We start from the raw sequence: 19,816 nt of genomic DNA on the forward strand, positions 1-19,816 counted from the left end.
GCTGACATTACATTTCACCCAGCTACAGTCTGAGGATTTTCATCACTGGGAGTCACACTGAAAACAATTCTGCCTTCAGTCCACTCCTGGTTGATACACTAACTTTGGACATGTCAGCTCCTGTATGCACTGACCGCGGTACGTATTTTTCAAAAACATTTTTTTTTCCTACTCTTGACTTATAAATAGATAGCTGCTGATGTTTTTACTGTGTCTGTGTTTGCTGGAAGGTACAACTAAAGGTGGAATTGAATTTAAAAGTCTCTTTGGAGGTTCACAGTCATTCATCTAGTTGCCCTCCTCTGGAAGACTGACTTCCCCAGAAATCAAGAAGTGTTTCTTCAGAGATTATATTTCTTTTGTCTTCTTCTGACTCCGGGGAGTTGACTCTTCGGTCATGTCACAGCTATGCTTACTTTACTGCCATGGTTTCTGCTTCTCTGTTGTAATAACCAAGGTAGAGAACACAATCCCATGTCGGAGGCAGAAATGCATATACCTCTACTGACTTGTTTTCCTCAAGGGGACATTGGTTACTATTATAGGAAAATTGATGGTTGATCAAAGTTTAATGGGAAGTGGGGAAATGAATTGGCACATGAAATTATACATGTCTAGTAAAATACACATTTACATGTAGGTACTTGAGATTTTAATTCCTTATTATCTGATAAATGTATGCTTCAAACCTGTTTACATCTGAGACAATAAATTATAACTGGACAGTGATATTAATACCCAGAGGGTTGGATTATCAGCATAAATACTAGTTTCTTGTTGGGAGAAAGATCTTGCGAATCTGTTCCCATTTAAATGCTGCATTTATTGCTTTAAGTAAGGACCTCCTCTTAATAATTTCCTGCATATCAGTAATTATATATTCATCCTCAAATGTTAAACTTTTCCCTTTTTTAATACATTTTTGTTCTTCTGTCTCTGCCTTTCTGTCTCTCACACACAAATTACATAGTTTTAGTTTAAAGAAATCAGTAATTTAGAGGAGATTAATAGTGAAAAAGCAATAATATGTACCCCATTTTTATCACCCTAAAAGTAACCATTTTAACTATTTCAGTATTTAGTTTTCAGTGGTTACCTCCTTAATACAATCTTTTCTTTTTCAAAGGCAGTATGCTGTGCCTTCTCAGCTTTAGACATTATCTATTGTTTCATTATGAAAGATGATGCTTAAATTCACCTGCACTCCCATAGAGTTATATCTCTTTTAATTTCTTTTTTGTTGCCTTATAGCTTCAATACTTAAATCTCTCTCATTCCATAAATTATAGACTATATCTCTTATCTCCCTCACCCTCTATTTTCTCATATCCTTCTTCTACACTCTATTAAAAGGACTTTTATTTTTATATTTTGAACATGTATTACATTCTGTCTTTTTAGCCATAAATAATCTTTGCTTTTTCATAGGTTGATTTATTTCAAAAGTTGATTTTCATCACTTTTCATCACAGAAAAGAAACTTTGTACCCTTAGCAAAGCCCCATGGTTATCATTAATCTACATTCTTTCTTCATGGATTTGCCTATTCTGGACATTTCATATAAATGGGATAATACAGTTTTTGGTGTTTTGTGTCTTCTATCAGCATCATTTTACTCAGTTTCCCCATGATGTAGCAGTGCTTAGGTTCCTTTTCATGCCAGAATAACATTCCTTTGTATGGATATGTCACATTTTGTTCATTAATAGCCATTTGTTTCCACTTGTCAGCTACTTGTTTTCCACTTTGGGGCCATTGTGAATAATGCTACTATCAACATTCATGTACAAGTTTTTGTGTGAACATATATTTTAATTTCTCTTGGGTATAAACCTAGACTGATCTTTTTCTATTTTGTGCCTTCCATTTTTTCCATTTTCATGTTTTAGGTATGCCCTTGTAAATAATACACAGGATTTTGTCTTTTATTTAGTTGAGCAATCTTTATTAGCCTGGAGCAGTTAATAATCCAAAAAACATAAATTATGATCATGATAAGATATCATTTTATGCAGTAATATAGGGTGAGGATACATCAATGGGGAAACAATTTCCATTGGAAACTGTTTCTATAATTAAGGTAGAGGCCACTTGTTTTCCATTGGAAATTACTTACTACAACTGTACAAGGAAAACAATTGGCCTCTATCTTATCAATTTGAACATAGTGACCTAACAATTCTAATTCTGGGTATACTCAATAGAAATAATACCACTTGAGCATCAAGATAAGAACAGGAATTTCAGAAACAGTTTTGCTCATTAGAGCAAAAATTTGGGATCTAAGTATCCACATTAATTAGAATGGATAAATTGTGTCATAGTCATACATTTTGGATATCATGCTTTATCAGTGTATAACATGCTTTTCCTTCTTTATGGAGCCATATAATTTCTCATAATATACATCTACTGTGATTTACTTGTAGAAAGTTATTGTTGTTTCCAACCTTTTGCTGTCATGAAAAACCCTACAGTGAATAGTTTTGTAACGTGTCATTTTAAAATTGAAAATATTTTCAGTGTAAATTCCTACACAAGTGTTGGTGTGACTTTTAAGTTTGATAGATATTACCAAAATTCTCTCCATAGAGACTATAACAATGTGCACGGTCACATTTAGTGTATGAGGGCACCTTTTTCCCTATGCTGTTGCAAATTTTACTTCTCCTTTTCCAAACTGTATACCTGTCTATTTCAGTCATGATATTGCTTTATTGCATTTCAATATAATGTTGAATAGAAGTGGTAATTGTGGACATCTTTTACTTCTTGAATTTTGAAGAAATAATTAATTATGAATCAAACTCTTTCATTATTGCTAGTTAATTTGGTGAAAAATCAATACCACTATATGAGAGGCAAAGAACATCTCATCAAATAGACTTACCGTGACTTACATAACAATTCCCCTCTTATTGTTTGCCTCTCTTTTCCGAGATTCAGGTCACAATCCTCAATGTTAGATGAGTCCATTTGCAATTTATTTTCCACAAGGGCAAACAATCCCACTATATTACCACTTAACTGAATTCCAGCTTGTGTATATAGGATCTAGATTAAGTAGCTCTGTCAAGATGCCTGCTCATCTTGTATGTCCATTACTACATATTTCCCTATAATTGGACATGTAAAGTAGTTGCAGTTTTTCATTACTGTGAATTAATAGTAACAAAGGAAGTAGACTTGGCATCAGTTCCACTCTCTGTCACTTAGAGACAGGATGTAAACCACTGAGCTACCTTTTCTAGGGCTCGATTTTATCCTCTGTACAAAGAAAATAAAAGTACCTATGTCTAGACATTTTTATGAGAATTACTAAGTGAAATATGGCATGTAAAGTACATTAAGTAGTCTTGGAAACATAGAATGTGTTCAATAAATATAAGATATTATGTTCATTATGGCACTCAATAAACATTCTGAAACACATTTTCCCCCCCACTCTGGTTCAACCAGGTCCGTTCTGAGATGGCATCTGTGATTCAGTTATTCAAAATTTAATGAAGTCGGTGACCCTGTGACAATGTGGAGAAATCATGTCAGAAAATGTGGTTAGTACTGGGGCTGTCAATGCTGTAAAGGAAGTTTGGGAAAAAAGAATAAAGAAACTCAATGAAGACCTGAAGCGAGAGAAGGAATTCCAACAAAAGTATGCTAAAACATGTTTATTATTTTGAATTAACAAAAATTTATAACGTCTTCATTATTAAAGTAGTATTTATTAATTGCCTTATTATTGAATTTTACAGAGGTTTTTATTTACAGAAAACTCAAAATATAACTAAAGGAAGCACCTGACATTGAAGTGCGGCCACAAAAAATACCAATGAATTTAGTAATTATCCTAGGAGTCTGTTCAACATTCATCAAAGTTCGATTAGTATCATTTACTCTACTTTTCACTGGAGAAGGAAATGGCAACCCGCTCCAGTGTTCTTGCCTGGAGAATCCCAGGGACGGGGGAGCGGCTCCGTCTATGGGGTTGCACAGAGTTGGACACGACTGAAGTGACTTAGCAGCAGCAGCAGCAGCAGTCTACTTTCAGAGACTGTTTGTTCAACATTATATTCCCTAGGAGCTAAAACAACATCTTGCATTAGAAAGTTCAGTCGATTCTCACCTAACTAAATAGCTGTGAGTTCCAGCCAGGGCCACTGTGGATCACCTGAGTCCTCTATTTGGGTTATAGTTTGACTCTCATTTCCTCTGCCTTATTGATACCTACCTACTTTCCTCACTGGATGTGTCCAAAGTATCGCGTTACTTTTACAAGGATAGCCCCTGTCCTCATAGATTCCATATAGCTCCCATTATATCACTCATTAGATCTCTTTCTAAACATTGAATGGCAATGTTTAGTGTTTTGCAGTATGTACAAATATCAAGCCATTATGTTGTACACTTAGACTTAATATAATGTTATATGCCAATTATATCTCATTTTAAAAAATGGTCTTGTGTCAGCTAATAAAAGAAAACACGACTAAAAATGGCTTAAACATTAGGGAAGTCCTGAGTTTTAGGCAATTCCAAAGCTTCCACAATTTTCTGGACTCTGCTTCTTCCACCTTCCACAGCTAATCTTGGTATGCCAGTTTGGTCCTCAGGGTAGCTTCTCTCAGTGTTGCAGGGTGGCTGGTATACACTTTCAGGCATCACAGCCAGACATCATTATGTCATTGGAAGAGTGGGAACAATTATATTTATTTCTGTTTCTTATTTAAGAATGAAAATACCTTTCTGAGGTCCCCTAGCTAGCCTCTCCTTCACCTCTTATTGGCCAGAATGAGGTCATTTTTATACCCCTAACCCAGTAACCTTTTAGGGGAGTGAGATTGTATGACTTGTTTAGACAAATTAAGATTTATACTTCGGTAACTTGGAGGGAGTGTAAAAACTTGGAATAACTGGTATTCTCCCAGCAAAGAAGAGGACTGGCATAGCACTCCACTGCGTCAGACATTTAGGCTTTTTAACTTGTTGTTCAACTGGGCATGGTTTCCATTCCTTTAGGAACGGACTTTAGTTACTTCATGGCCCGAAATACATAGATAGACCAACTGTGGCCAACGTACTTGATTCCAGCTAGCCGGAAGTTGCACACATTACTATTTCTGCTAACATCTCGCTAGCCAAAGCTTCATATGACCCATTCCTAACTGCAAGGGAGGATGGCTAAACGAAGTCTTGTGCCCAGTTATATTTAGAGGATCTATTATGAGGAAGAAGAGGAATAACATATTGGAGAATGATAAGCAATCTGTGTGACACAGGGGTGATGTTATTTTCTCCCTTTTAAAGACGGAAAACCTGAAGGATAGGCCTAGGTAACTTGTCAAAGATCATACTGCTAATAAATGTGGAACTGGTATTCACTAGTATTCATACCTAAGCAATCTGACTCAGTAAGCATTATATTAACCTCAGGTCTTAAATTTCCCTAGATTGACCCTTTACAGTAAAACTACTCTTACAAAACCTATTATGTTTATATTATACAATTATGACAAACGAGTACTTTTTTAAAAATTTTACTGAAATATAGTTGATTTACAATGTTGTATTAATTTCTGCTGTATAGCAAAGTGACTCAGTTATACACACACACACACATATATATATCCTTTTTCATATTCTTTTCCATTATGGTTTATCACAGGCTATTGAATACAGTTCCTTGTTGTTTATCCATCCTATATATACTACTTTATATTTGCTAATCCCAAACTCCCAATCCTCCCCCCTCCAACACTCCCATCCTTGGCAACCATAAGACTGTTCTCTGTTAACTCAAGTACTCTTAATAAATCCTATCCAATTTTTTAAAAAACAGTGGTCAGAAATCATGAATTATTTCTTTACTCCTGACTTTCACCTATTAATATTAAACATGTCTGGCTAAGAATCATTTAATTTCAGCAGCTTCAATTTTCTCTGCACAAAACAGGCAAGGGCCAAAAAAAGGTAAGAATGTAATCTAATGCTCTTTTCTCAGCTAAAAGTGGCTAAAGATTTAACTAAAAATCCTTAAGTTTAACTTTTTTTTCTTTTGGTTGCACCATGGGATCTTAAGTTCCCCCACCAGGAATCTGACCCATGCTTCCTGTAGTGGAAACATGAAGTCTTAACCACTGTACCACCAGGGAAGTCCCCCAAGCCTTAGGTGTAAACAGAAATTGTTCTGTCTTTTGATACAAGGTTGCCTGGAAAAAAATTAAGCACTTGGGTAAGAGTTGATATAATGACATTTGAGAAAGGCTTTAGAGTATAATAAAAGGGTTTTAGAGGAGGTAGAAAATTTCTATTCAAAACTTGAAAGAGCCTCAAGCTTAAAATAAGCAGTGTAGGAATTACAGAATATTAAAGCTAGAAGAAACACCAGATATTATTTAATCCAAACCCCATATATTATTGACAGATTCCTTGGAAGTGAGATGTCTTGTCCATGGGCTCTGAATTAAGTAATACATTCTGGATTTAGATCACACAGAGCCAGAAAGAATAAGTGAATCATTAAAGAGATGGAAATAAACTTATCTGGTAATAGTTATCCTCACTATAAACTCATTAAGGACAGAGGTTTTTGTATCCACAATGTCTAACATAATATTTGGCATATAACAGGTGCTTGATGGAGATCTTCAATTGAAGTTAGAGTGTAGGGAGTAAGATACCTCATTGCTCAACATTATATCTTACTCTGGAATATGTATATCTCAGTGAGCAGTAAGTAGTTAATAATCATTATGTCTACCGTTTGAATAGTTCTATTTTTATAAAACATGGTATAATTGAATAGAAGGCATTATATATTTTGTCTCATTTAATCACATTTATTGGAAGCTTCCCTACTAGGGCTTCCCTAGTAGCTCAGGCGGTAAAGCATCCGCTTGCAATGCAGAAGACCTGGGTTCAGTCCCTGGGTTGGGAAGATCCCCTGGAGAAGGAAATGGCAACCCACCCCGGTATCCTTGCCTGGAAAATTCCATGGACAGAGGATCCTGGTGGGCTACAGTCCATGGGGTCGCAAAGATTTGGGCATCAGTGAGCGACTGTTCAGTCTGGAAGGCCACACACAGCCATTGCCACAGTGCAATTGTTAGCAAATTAGTTAATTTTCAGAAAAGTAGTGGATGAAAATATGCAGGCTCCATAGAAATATTTTGCAAACACAAACATATAGAAATAGCAAATATTACACTTTTAGAGATATTTGGTTTTCTGTTCATTAAAATAAAACTCTCCCTGAAGGTCAGTTAGTATGTAAAATTGCTAAGAAGATATATTAACTCTCAGATGTCAAGAGAATTTTGGTAAATAAATATTCAAATTGATTAAACCTATGTTCTTTGATGATTGCTTATATTTTGTTTATTCTGTATCATTCTAATAGGCTAAAAGTATAAAACTTTCAATTCTAAACTCATTCTTTATTTTTCATAAGTGAAAAATTTCTAGTATAGGAATAGGTAACCTTCTGCAACCTTTTGTTACTCATTTTTATAGCTTGACATTATGTATTTTTGCTATGAACCAAAATTCAATAGGATGTATTCCAGAATTTTGTGCATTCTTATATATGGAAAACTAAATCTGGATAAAATGGAATATAGTAATATACAATTTAACTCTGAAGTTGAACTATATTATTTGCAAGCCTTTTAATAACTTTTAAACTAGATATTTATAGCTTAGATATTTAATAAATACAAATCAAAACAACAATGAGGTACCACTTCACACCCACTAGGATAGCTATGATCAAGAAGATGGATCCTAACAATTGTTGGCAAAGCTATGGAGCAAGTAGAGCCCTCATACACTGCTGGTGGGAAGGGAAAATGATGCAAGCAATTTGGACACAGTTTGGTTTAAAAAAGTTAAATGTAGATTTATGAAGTGATCCAGCAATCCCACTCCTAAGAATATACACACTCAAGAGAAATGAAAACATAGATCTACCTGAAAATTTTACATGAATATTCATAGCAGCACTATTTATAATAGTTTAAAATGACCATCAACTGATGAATGGGTCAACAAATTTGGTATATCCATGCAGTAGAATTTAAGGGACTAGATCTGATAGACAGAGTGCCTGATGAACTGTGGACAGAGGTTTTTGACATTGTACAGGAGACAGGGATCAAGACAATCCCCATGGAAAACAAATGCAAAAAAGCAAAATGGCTGTCTGAGGAAGCCTTACAATAGCTGTGAAAAGAAGAGAAGCAAAAAGCAAAGGAGAAAAGGAAAGATATACCCATTTGAATGCAGAGTTCCAAAGAATAGCAAGGAGAGATAAGAAAGCCTTCCTCAGTGATCAAGTGATCAATGCAAAGAAATAGAGGAAAACAACAGAATGGGAAAGATTAGAGATCTCTTCAAGAAAATTAGAGATACCAAGGGAACATTTCATGTAAAGATGGGCTCAATAAAGGACAGAAATGGTATGGACCTATCAGAAGCTGAAGATATTAAGAAGAGGTGGCAGGAATACATAGAAGAACTGTACAAAAAAGATCTTCATGACCCAGATAATCACAATGGTGTGATCTCCAACCTAGAGCCAGACATCCTGGAATGCGAGGTCAAGTGGGCCTTAGAAAGCATCACTACGAACAAACCTTGTGGAGGAGATGAAATTCCAGTTGAGCTATTTCAAATTCTGAAAGATGATGCTGTGAAAGTGCTGCACTCAATATGCCAGCAAATTGGGAAAACTCAGCAGTGGCCACAGGACTGGAAAAGGTCAGTTTTCATTCCAATCCCAAAGAAAGGCAATGCCAAAGAATGCTCAAGCTACCACACAGTTGCACTCATCTCACACGCTAGTAAAGTAATGCTCAAAATTCTGCAAGCCAGGCTTCAGCAATACGTGAACCGTGAACTTCCAGATGTTCAAGCTGATTTTAGAAAAGGCAGAGGAACTAGAGATCAAGTTGCCAACATCTGCTGGATCATGGAAAAAGCAAGAGAGTTTCAGTAAAACATCTATTTCTGCCTTGTTGACTATGCCAAAGCCTTTGACTGTGTGGATCATAATAAACTGTGGAAAATTCTTAAAGAGATGGGAATACCAGAACACCTGATCTGCCTCTTGAGAAACGTATATGCAGGCCAGGAAGCAACAGTTAGAACTGGACATGGAACATCAGACTGGTTCCAAACTGGGAAAGGAGTACATCAAGGCTATATATCGTCACCCTGCTTATTTAACTTATTATGCAGAGTACATCATGAGAAACGCTGGGATAGATGAACCACAAGCTGGAATCAAGATTGCTGGAAGAAATACCAATAACCTCAGATATGCAGATGACACCACCCTTACGGCAGAAAGTGAAGAAGAACTAAAGAGCCTCTTGATGAAAGTGAAAGAGGAGAGTGAAAAAGTTGGCTTAAAACTCAACATTCAGAAAACTAAGATCATAGCATCCGGTCCCATCACTTCATGGGAAATAGATGGGGAAAGAGTGGCTGACTTTATTTTTGGGGGCTCCAAAATCTCTGCAGATGGTGACTGCAACCATGAAATTAGAAGACACTTACTCCTTGGAAGGAAAGTTATGACCAACCTAGACAGCATATTAAAAAGCAGAGACATTACTTTGCCAACAAAGGTCCATCTAATCAAGGCTATGGTTTTTCCAGTAGTCATGTATGGATGTGAGAGTTGGACTATAAAGAAAGCTGAGCACTGAAGAATTGATGCTTTTGAACTGTGGTGTTAGAGAAGACTCTTGAGAGTCCCTTGGACTGCAAGGAGATCCAATCAGTCCATCCTTAAGGAGATCAATCCTGAGTGTTCTTTGGAAGGATTGATGTTGAAGCTGAAACTCTAGTACTGATGTGAAGAGCTGACTTATTTGAAAAGACCTGATGCTGGGAAAGATTGAAGGCAGGAGGAGAAGGGAACGACAGAGGATGAGATGGTTGGATGGCATCATTGACTCAATGGACATGAGTTTGGGTAGGCTCTGGGAGTTGGTGATGGACAGGGGGTCCTGGCATGCTGTAGTCCTTGGGGTCGCAAAGAGTTGGACATGACTGAGCGACTGAACTGAACTGATGCAGTAGAATATTATTCTTCTATAAAAAGGAAATAAATACTGACACACACATGCACAAATTTTGGATAAAACCCTGCTACACAAAAGACCACATATTATAGAATACTTTTTATATGAAATATCTAGAATAGGCAAATACATAGCTATACAAAGGAGGTTATTGGCTGCCAGGGGCTGAGGGAGGGAGGAATGGGGAGTGACTGCTCAGGCAAGGGGTTTCTTTCTTAAGTGCTGAAAATGTTTTGGATCAGATAGTGGTAATGGTTGCACAGCTTTGCAGATATACCAGAAAACACCAAATTGTGTCAGATTTTTATGGTATGTGAATTATATCTTAACAAATCTGTTGCAAGAAATCTAAGGAGAGGTATAATACTTTTCAAAAACTTAAAAAGAGGGCATTTATCATATTAATCAAATTAAATGTCTTACAAAATAATTCTTGTCTGATTTCCAGATACTGTCAATCAAATGTTTGTTTTTGATGGGTTACTTTTTCATACAAAAGTGAATGCTACCTATGTTACTACCTGTGACCTAAAATGATTTCCTGGTCTCCTAGGCTAGTGCGAATCTGGGAAGAACGAGTATGCTTAACCAAGCTAAGAGAAAAGGTCACCAAGGAAGATGGAAGACTCATTTTAAAGATCGAAAAAGAGGAATGGAAGGTAAGCTTTATAGAAGCAATATTTTTTATATTTTGCATTGTGTGGGAGAGTTGAGAGAATGATTCTTAGACTATGTGCTTAAGTCTAAAATAGGAATTCTGATTTTAATAGTGTATAATACCAAATGAATTTGGGCAACAGGAACTGGAAATGAACATAACTTCCCAACTTTTTTGTGCAAAAATTCAACCAGTGTGCTTTAATGCTGCCTAAATTTAAGTCATTTGTAATATTTTCTCCACTAACCCTTCTAATAAGCATTTTCTCATTTTTCATAAAGACTGTCTGCTTAACAAAAATCACATTGCTTTCCAAAGTTAATGCTCAGTTAAAAGTTCACAAAATGGAAATGTATATTAATTTTTCTTAGGTCCACAATTGGATTCATATTATCTTCTCTTTCTCTCCTTCCCTCCCTCTCTTTTTCTCTTTCACACACTCACATACACATATACAAACAAATATGTTTAATTAATGTATGTTAGGCCTAGTCTAATTTTAACAAGGGCCAACTTTATCCCTTAATTCAGTGTTTGTCCTCATACACATTGGTGTATTTAGCAAGGTGGTTACCGCCTTTATTTTGTCTTTTGGCTACTTTAGGCTAATAGAGAAAAGGCATAGAGTTCAGAATAGTTGAAACTTTAAAACTCTTAATTTAAAAGAAAATCATCTTTAAAACATGATACTATTTCAAAACAGAAAGGAAAGGGACATTCCTGGTGGTCCAGTGGTTACGAATACCCCTGCCAATGTAGGGGACATGCGTTCTACCCCTCATCCTGGAAGATCCCATCTGCCATGGGGCACCTTAGTCTGTGTGCTGCGACTACTGAAGCCTGCCTGCTTAGAGCCTGTGCTTCTTGACAAGAGAGGCCACAGCAGCTAGAGACTAGCCCCCACTCACCGCAACTGGAGAAAGCCTGCGCACAGCAATAAAGACCCAGAGCAGCCAAAAATAAGTAAAGAATTTTAAAAAGAGAAAGGGAAGAGAAGTTTGAATTATTGATTAAAATGATCTTTTTTTCTATAATTTCAATTAACCACCATATTCTCATTTTCAATAACATATGTACTCTCATTAAACCTAATAAAGAGTCTTTAGAACACAGCTCTATGTGTGAGCAATATTGACTAAAATACCTTATTTTTGTTTATGTTATTCTGACTGGGGTTTGAAGGTTTAGCATCCCTTTTACTTTACTGGAAAGTAAAGTTCTTAAAACTTAGAAGTGGCACAAAGTACTTGGAAATGTAACTCATTAAAGAAAAAATATTCCTAATTTCTTTTACAAGTCAAGTAATATCTCTACAATCACATTTCAATGTGGCATGATACTGAAATAATTTAAGTAATATAGTAACCCTGTCATTTCTTTTACTTGAGTTTAGACTCTTCCTTCTTCTCTACTAAAACTGAACCAGCTACAGGAATGGCAACTTCATAGAATTGGCTTGCTGAAAATTCCTGAATTCATTGGAAGGTTCCAGAACCTTATTGTGTTAGATTTATCTCGAAACACAATTTCTGAGATACCTCGAGGAATTGGTAAGGAAGATTGCTTCTATTTCTGTGTTTTTTATTGAGAATTTTTTTGATACATGGAATAAAGATCTCATCTTTATATAGTCCTACATTTTGAGAAAACTCTAAACATCTGAATTGAAGCTTCCAGGGGATTCAAGCTTCTGGGTTTACTGAGGTGATTCAAGATGAGTTTTTAATGCAAGAAAAGTCTCTTTGGAAATAACATTGTATTGATTCTGGAAACAATATTGTTCGTTCAGTTATTCCTTCTACAAGGGAACTAATTGAAGACAAGAAAGAAAAATTAGATAAAATTCTTTAAATGAGGGGGGAAAAATCCCCAAATGGAAAACTGGTTAGGATATAGTACAGATAAACCAGAACAAAAAAATTTTTTTGCATGTACTGATAAATCATCTGCTGCTTTTCTGAAGAAGGGGCAGGACACATGCCAGAAAAGGGAAGAACCTGAATGTGAATTTCCCAATTTGAACCTGGAAAGTAAGTTATGCTGTAATACTTAATAACTGGAAACAGTATTTTATATCCCTCTGCTGTTTATTGTGTATTATTTTTCCATAGGACTGCTCACTAGACTTCAGGAACTGATTCTTAGTTACAATAGAATCAAAACTGTCCCCATGGAACTAAGTTACTGTGCCAGCTTGGAGAAACTTGAACTTGCGGTTAACAGAGACATAAGTGATCTTCCACAAGAGGTCAGAATGATGTAAATGCCTATGATTTTATTTTCCATCTACTAGTGACTTACTTCTCCCCTGTATGATCACTAAAAATAACACTAATGAAAAAATGCTATAAATTTTATTTCAGAAAATATTTAGAGAAAACAATTTATTATAAAGCTTAATTAGAGAAAGACCTACTTAGCATAAAAGATATTTCTATTATTGGCACAGTACTGACATTATTTGTTGACTAGACTGTGATCTCCTTGAAGGCCAGAGTGAGACTCTTGTTTCTATTCCCAGAATTGAAGGCTCAGCTCAGTATGAAGTCATTAAATAATACTGAATGAATGTCCTTATCATAAAGCACAGGCAGTGTGGTGATAGAAAAACTCTTTTTATCTGTTGGGTTTATAGGTGATAAGCTTTTGAGATACAGGTGAAGTGAAAAGACATGAATTCTTCAGATTAGGAAGTATATTTGCTAGCTTCCCAGGCTCTATCAAGGAAAAGCCAAGGCAATGGGCTTGTGAAGCCTTCAAACTTTTATTGGTATACCTTGTTATTGGTAAAACTGATCATAGAGATACAGACTTTTGTATTATTTTTCAAGCATATTTAAGGCTCTTATGAATCAGCAAAGGAAATTTCCATGGTGCTTTGCCTAGAAAACAATGATTTTGCAGGATGAGAGTTATGTAAAAGAATAAAACTCAAAAGACTATTCCCCTTTCCCACCTTGTCTTGGTTATCATACTTGATTATGATGAAAATCATGATCATAGGGACAATTTCTTTTTATCTAAGAAAGGGCCAATAAACATTTCTAATTCCTAATTATTGTGATTTTGTTTTTGGCTTTTGTTCTGTCAGTAAAAAGTGAATTTGGGGGTGTCTAATAACCTATCTTAACCTTAATGTCTTTACTTAAAGCTTTATAGGAACAAATACTGAACTGAGATCATGAGCCTGGAATTATTTCCAAGTGTGGCTTAAAGGTAGCTGTGTGGCCTTGAACATACCACTTTACCTAACCTAGGTCTCAGTTTTCACATATGCAAAATGAAGATTTAGATTATAATGGTTTTAATATATTTCTTCATTCTTCTAGAACCAAAGGATCTTAGTACCATTGAGAAATCCTGTTACAGGAGATGTACCTCTAAGCCATTAAGATGCAACACTGTAACACACAAACAATTATGCTAATGAAAAAATAATCTTTTTATATACAATTCTGAACCATCTGAAAAATTTTAAATCTGATGACAAGTTTTGAAAAAGTATTTTTTTTCATCACTTGAATTCCAAAGTTGGAGAAATATCACCTACTAAATGGAAAACTGCCTTTTTGCATTACCCATAATCACTGTATCTCTGCATTTTTTGAAGTTTTAGTTAGTTGTGGAATAAATCTGAATGTGCCCTGAGACAGAAAGAAAACATAAAATTGCCTAACTAAATGGAGAATCTTTTGTAAAACTTAACTAAATTCTTACATTTTGAAATTTTCACTACAGAAGAGAAATTTAGAAATTTTGTGACTTTAGGTCCATGAAAACGTGAGTGCACATCATAGCTCCATCATTTCTAGTCACATGGTCTCTCTAAACCATTTTGTCTGAAAAAGGGAAAAAAGGTACTAACTTTATAAAGTTAATGACTAAACTAGAGCTGTATGCATCAACATGAATTCATATAAAGACTGACACTGAGAAAAAAAGCAAGTTTCATGTCAATGTATGGCAAAACCAATACAGTATTGTAAAGTAAAATAAAGTAAAAATAAAATAAAGAAAGGTTAAGTATAGTATCATTTTTAAAACATATAAAAAGATAATTTTGTTTCTGAAAAAATACACATAATAGTAATATATATAGAGAAAAACATAGAAAACATATATTTATGTATAGTAATAAAAATATTGGAAAATGCATGGGAATAACAGATACCAAATTCAGGATCGAGTTATCTTTCAAGAGGAAGAAGGGAGATATATATATAGAGGGCTGCTGCTGCTGCTAAGTCACTTCAGTCGTGTTCGACTCTGTGCGACCCCAGAGACGGCAGCCCACCAGGCTCCCCTGTCCCTGGGATTCTCCAGGCAAGAACACTGGAGTGGGTTGCCATTTCCTTCTCCAATGCATGAAAGTGAAAAGTGAAAGTGAAGTCGCTCAGCTGTATCCGACTCCTAGCGACCCCATGGACTACAGCCTACCAGGCTACAGTGATATCAGTATATTTGCTTTCTTAAGCTGAGCACACTGGTGCTGTTAGTCTTAATCAATTTTTTATTTGTTTTCATTTAAAAAACGTAATTTACCAAACAGTAAATACTATGACTGAGATAACATGTGTAAAGCATCAGGCACAAAAAAAGCAGGTTTAACAAAGATAACAATTATTCTGAACTTTGGGTTTTCCCAAGAAAATCTCCACTACTAGAGAAAAGGAAAACATACTCACAGAAAGAAAAACAAAAGCTTCTGCCAGGTGGGTGCTCTAAACCCCGGAGCTTGGTGATTTTGGAAGATATGTTTTCTCTGAATAGATGAACTTTTCATTTATCTGGAGGTTATTTAGCTTTATTGTTCTCTCAAATTTGCTATGGATTTCTACGACTAAATAAGGCCCAAGCATAACATAAACACTTCTTGATGTGAAATATCTCCTTTACCAAAGTGAGTGTTGTAGTAGATTACCCTGTGGACATTTTGAAACACTTTGCCTTCCTTTTCAGCTCAGCAATTTGTTAAAGCTTACTCACCTTGATCTGAGTATGAACCTCTTTACTACAATCCCTCCTGCTGTGTTGAACATGCCTGCCCTTGAGTGGCTTGATATGGGAAGCAACAGACTCGAACAACTTCCTGATACTATAGAAAGGTAAAATAACTTTTTTTTTTAACTACCAAGAGATGTATTGAAGCCATCTATGACAAATAAACAACAAACAAAACAAACGAGACCCCAGAGATAAGCACTCCCAATACATCTGTTTAGTGCTACTTTGGATTCCATCTCTGGTCCAGGGAACTAAAATCCCACAAGCCGTGTGGTGCAGACAAAAAAAAGGAGGGGGCGTGAGGTTTGGGACAAAAAAAGGGACTTTCTGAAATCAACAAATTGACAAGAATACGCCACAATAACAACATTGCTTAGTGCTTGCTCTGTGTAGTTTAAAAACTGATTGAGGAAACTGATGTAGAGATGTTAGTGAATTGTTGAAGATCACAGTAAGTGTGACAGCTACGATTTGAACCCAGGCATCCACACCCTCCAGTGGCTCAGCTGTAAAAAATCTGCTTGCAATGCAAGTGATGTGGGGTTCGATCCCTGGGTCTGGAAGGTGCCCTGGAGAAGGAAATGGCAACCGACCCCAGTATTCTTGCCTGGGAAATCTCATGGACAGAGGAGCCTGGTGGGCTATAGTCCCCTGGGGTCTCAAAAGCATCAGATATGACTTAGTGACTAATCAACACCTGCACCCTGGCCTGAGTCCACGCTGTTAAACAATATGCATACTTGCCTTGCTCTACATGGGCATATTAATAATTTCAGAGTTTGCTTTTAAGATTCTAAGATTATATAACATTTTAGCAGTTGTTCTGCAAGAAATCCTATGAAATAGTGAAGAATTGTAGAATACCTTGATTTCATTTCTACTACTACATGGTAGTTGTACTGTAGATGGAGATTAGCTCCCTGATCTAGTTTCCCTAAAATCAGGTAATGTTAAGTCAGTTAACTCAGGTAGACTGGTTAAACAAGATATTATATAGTATGACATTAAAAATTTTTTAAGTTAATAAGAACCAGGGTTTTCATATTATATGTGATTAATCACAGAAACCTCTTTTAATTCTTCAGAATGCAAAATCTACATACATTATGGCTGCAACGGAATGAAATAACATGCTTGCCAGAAACAATCAGCAGTATGAAAAATCTGAGTACTCTTGTTCTCAGCAACAATAAACTGCAAGATATTCCAGTGTGTATGGAAGAGATGACCAATCTAAGGTAAAACTTGTAAACACAGAACTCACATGTTCCTTTCTAGCTGCAAAACAAAGTAATGAAAAAATTGTTATGAATAGATTTCTCATTCAAATAAATAAATACATTAAAAAATCTCTTCCAACTTTGAAGTGCTATAATTTATAAATAGGATTCATATAATACTGGCCTAAATTACTCAAGAATCCTTGAAACTAAAAGAGTAGTGGGATTTATCAGCTTCAAGGAATGTCATCTGTTGGTGACATCTTCCTGAAAATCATCTTTATAATTGCTAACAAACTTTATCCATGATACAAACATCAAAACCGTAAGAACAGTGATTATTTTCCTTCTAAATAACTACAAATGGACACAGCCAATGTCAAATATAACTTTTTACTAAGTTAATTACTAACAGATCTTCCTCAAGTATCTTCCAAAACTTAATTTCCTGACAGTGAGCATAAGACATTAGAATTCATAACAAATCCCGCAACTCTCAACAGAATCATTCATTTATTTAGCAACTATTGAGCCCTGTACCCAGTGGTGAAAATACAATGATAGATAAGGCATACTTTTAAAAATATGCAGAAAATTTAAGTTCATAGCATTAATTGTACTTTTGAGATGCATTGAGATTGCTCTTGCAAGTTAAATTATATCACATTAAACATATGCTATGGACTGATAATTGCTTTTACAAGCTTGAAAAATAAGTTGTCTAAAGCTAATATTTTTTTCTTCTAGGAAAGAAACTTAAAGATTCTTGGGATATATCACATCTCACCAAGATGTTCAGTTATTGAAACCAGTTAAAAAAGAGTAATTTAGTATATTATCATTTGATCTTTCTCCAGGAAAATAAATGTACACTTCTATGGCACCCATAAAAATACTGTTTTTTGGTGAACTGCTAGGTTTGTCAACTTCCGAGACAACCCATTGAAATTGGAAGTAACACTTCCTCCCAGTGAAAACATAGATGAGGAAGAGGAACGGGAATTATTCGGCCTTCAGTTTATGCACACATATATACAGGAGTCACGGAGAGCAGGTATGAGATTTGTATAGAACACAGGTTAAAATTTTTTAGTAATGTGTGTATGTGTATATATATATAGATCGGGATTCCTTTATAGACTTTTCATTCCATCTTACCTTTTCTGTCAAATCCTAGTCTCTTAGTCAATATTGCTGAAGGAAAAAAAAAGTGAAATTCAAATGTGTTCACAATTTTGATAAAGCCTTGGAGAAAAAGGTTGTAAAAATGTTAAGTCTTTTCAAGTAGAGTCAGGAAATAAATTTCTTTGGTCAAGAACTTGAAGCACGACCAAGTGAATGAAGATGTAATTCTTAAAGCTTCACTGCCTCATTCTATCAGTTTGTTATGTCAGTTACTCATTAAACACTACCTTCCCTACTGTTTCCTCTTTTTCTGCAATAATCCACAAATAGAAAAAATTGACTAGGAAAAAGAAAAAACATTTTGCTACTGTGCCTAGGAGTGAAATGTTATCATGAGAACATAGATTTTAGCCAATAGTTACAACGTGAGTTTTTGATGTGTAGATTTTGATCACTGATAATTTAGAATTAAAACCTTTTTGTTGCTTTTTTAAACTATGGACGGAATGACTTAACCCAAGGGGAAGAGGACAAAGGGCGTAATTATCTGTTAAAAAAGAAGCGATAGTAGAAAACATTGCTACATTGCTAGTAATAGAAAACATTTTATAATTCACTAAAATATGAAGAATTTTTTAGTTAAAACACAGAATTTAGTTACATCTTCAGTTATTTTGAAGAGCAGGTATAATCCAAGCAAAAGGTAAAGAGTATTTTCAGCTGGAAAAAATATTTTTACCGGCCATTAGATCTGTTGTAGCAAGGTTGCAGAAACAGTAACATGGAGGACAGATTGGAGGAAGATATGTAAAAAATTTGTAATAGTTTTGGGCCTAGGTTTGTGCCGGGGTCCAGCCCCGGTGGATCCAGGGAATTCGAAGGATGGATGGAATCGGCGAGGAAAGACTTATTTATTGATTGATATAAGATTAGATTAAGAAACAATAGTGTAGTAGAAAGATTAAGTGGAGGAAGAGGGCTGAATAGCTTGGATTACGCAGAAGACCAATAAAATTCCAGACAAGGAATTTGCACCATCTACGTTGGGCCACCGGCGCTCGCTTGAATATCTAAGAGTGCCTCGCCTTAGGCACCTTTTCGCTCGGGTCTTAACGGCAAGTAAGTAGACTTGGCGAGCCTCCGTGCCCCAGATGGAAATTCAGCCTGAAATTAAAGAGGAAAAGGAGGGAAAAAGAGAGACATGGGGGAAACCAGTCCAGCGACTGGCTCCTGCTCCTATTGTTTAGAAGGCCTTATATACCTTTTAGATTGTACATAGAGATCAATGGGTAATACAAAATTATGCAGTGTTAGCAGCCCAGACTCTTATCAAAACCAGGCTTTTCTCTCTGCATACCTAATTGTATACACAAGTCTTAGGTAATTTACATCATCTTCCAGCAAAAGGGGCCAATTAACATTTTACAGCCTTTTTTCTGATAAGGGTTTGCCAACCAGAAGACTTATTTGTGTTGATCTTCCCAAGGTTTGGTGCCACTCTCAGAAAGTACTAAATAAAGTTACATTCTTACATAGCAAGGACACAAGAGGAGTGCAAAGAGAAGTAATTAACTCAAAAGTCTAGTGTTGCTAACATCAGAACTACATCTTTTTCCATATCCCATTTACATTGATTAACATCCTCCCAGGTGTCTAAAAGATAAAAGAATATGGAGGCCTGGCAGCAATCATTGAGTTAACAGTGAAATCCCTTCACCAATAT

General features: G+C 35.7%; 1 protein-coding gene across 4 annotated transcripts in view; it reads left to right on the forward strand.

The window, feature by feature from the left end:
- Window positions 1-19,816, forward strand: part of LRRC39 (leucine rich repeat containing 39) — a 22,897-nt gene continuing 3,081 nt past the window's right edge. The window contains exons 1-8 of one of the 4 annotated variants that reach the window (XM_040232230.1): window positions 1-138; window positions 3,461-3,653; window positions 10,640-10,745; window positions 12,138-12,294; window positions 12,856-12,992; window positions 15,704-15,849; window positions 16,834-16,986; window positions 17,886-18,022. In XM_040232230.1, coding sequence (XP_040088164.1) covers window positions 3,541-3,653; window positions 10,640-10,745; window positions 12,138-12,294; window positions 12,856-12,992; window positions 15,704-15,849; window positions 16,834-16,986; window positions 17,886-18,022 — 949 coding nt within the window. In that variant the 5' untranslated portion in view covers window positions 1-138; window positions 3,461-3,540. Of the gene's footprint in view, window positions 139-3,460; window positions 3,654-10,639; window positions 10,746-12,137; window positions 12,295-12,855; window positions 12,993-15,703; window positions 15,850-16,833; window positions 16,987-17,715; window positions 18,931-19,816 lie in introns of all 4 variants that reach the window. The other 3 variants (XM_040232231.1, XR_005719487.1, XR_005719486.1) reach the window with 3 other exon arrangements.

This window comes from Oryx dammah, unplaced genomic scaffold (assembly GCF_014754425.2).
Source record: "Oryx dammah isolate SB20612 unplaced genomic scaffold, SCBI_Odam_1.1 HiC_scaffold_28, whole genome shotgun sequence".
NCBI classification, from domain to species: Eukaryota; Metazoa; Chordata; class Mammalia; order Artiodactyla; family Bovidae; genus Oryx; species Oryx dammah.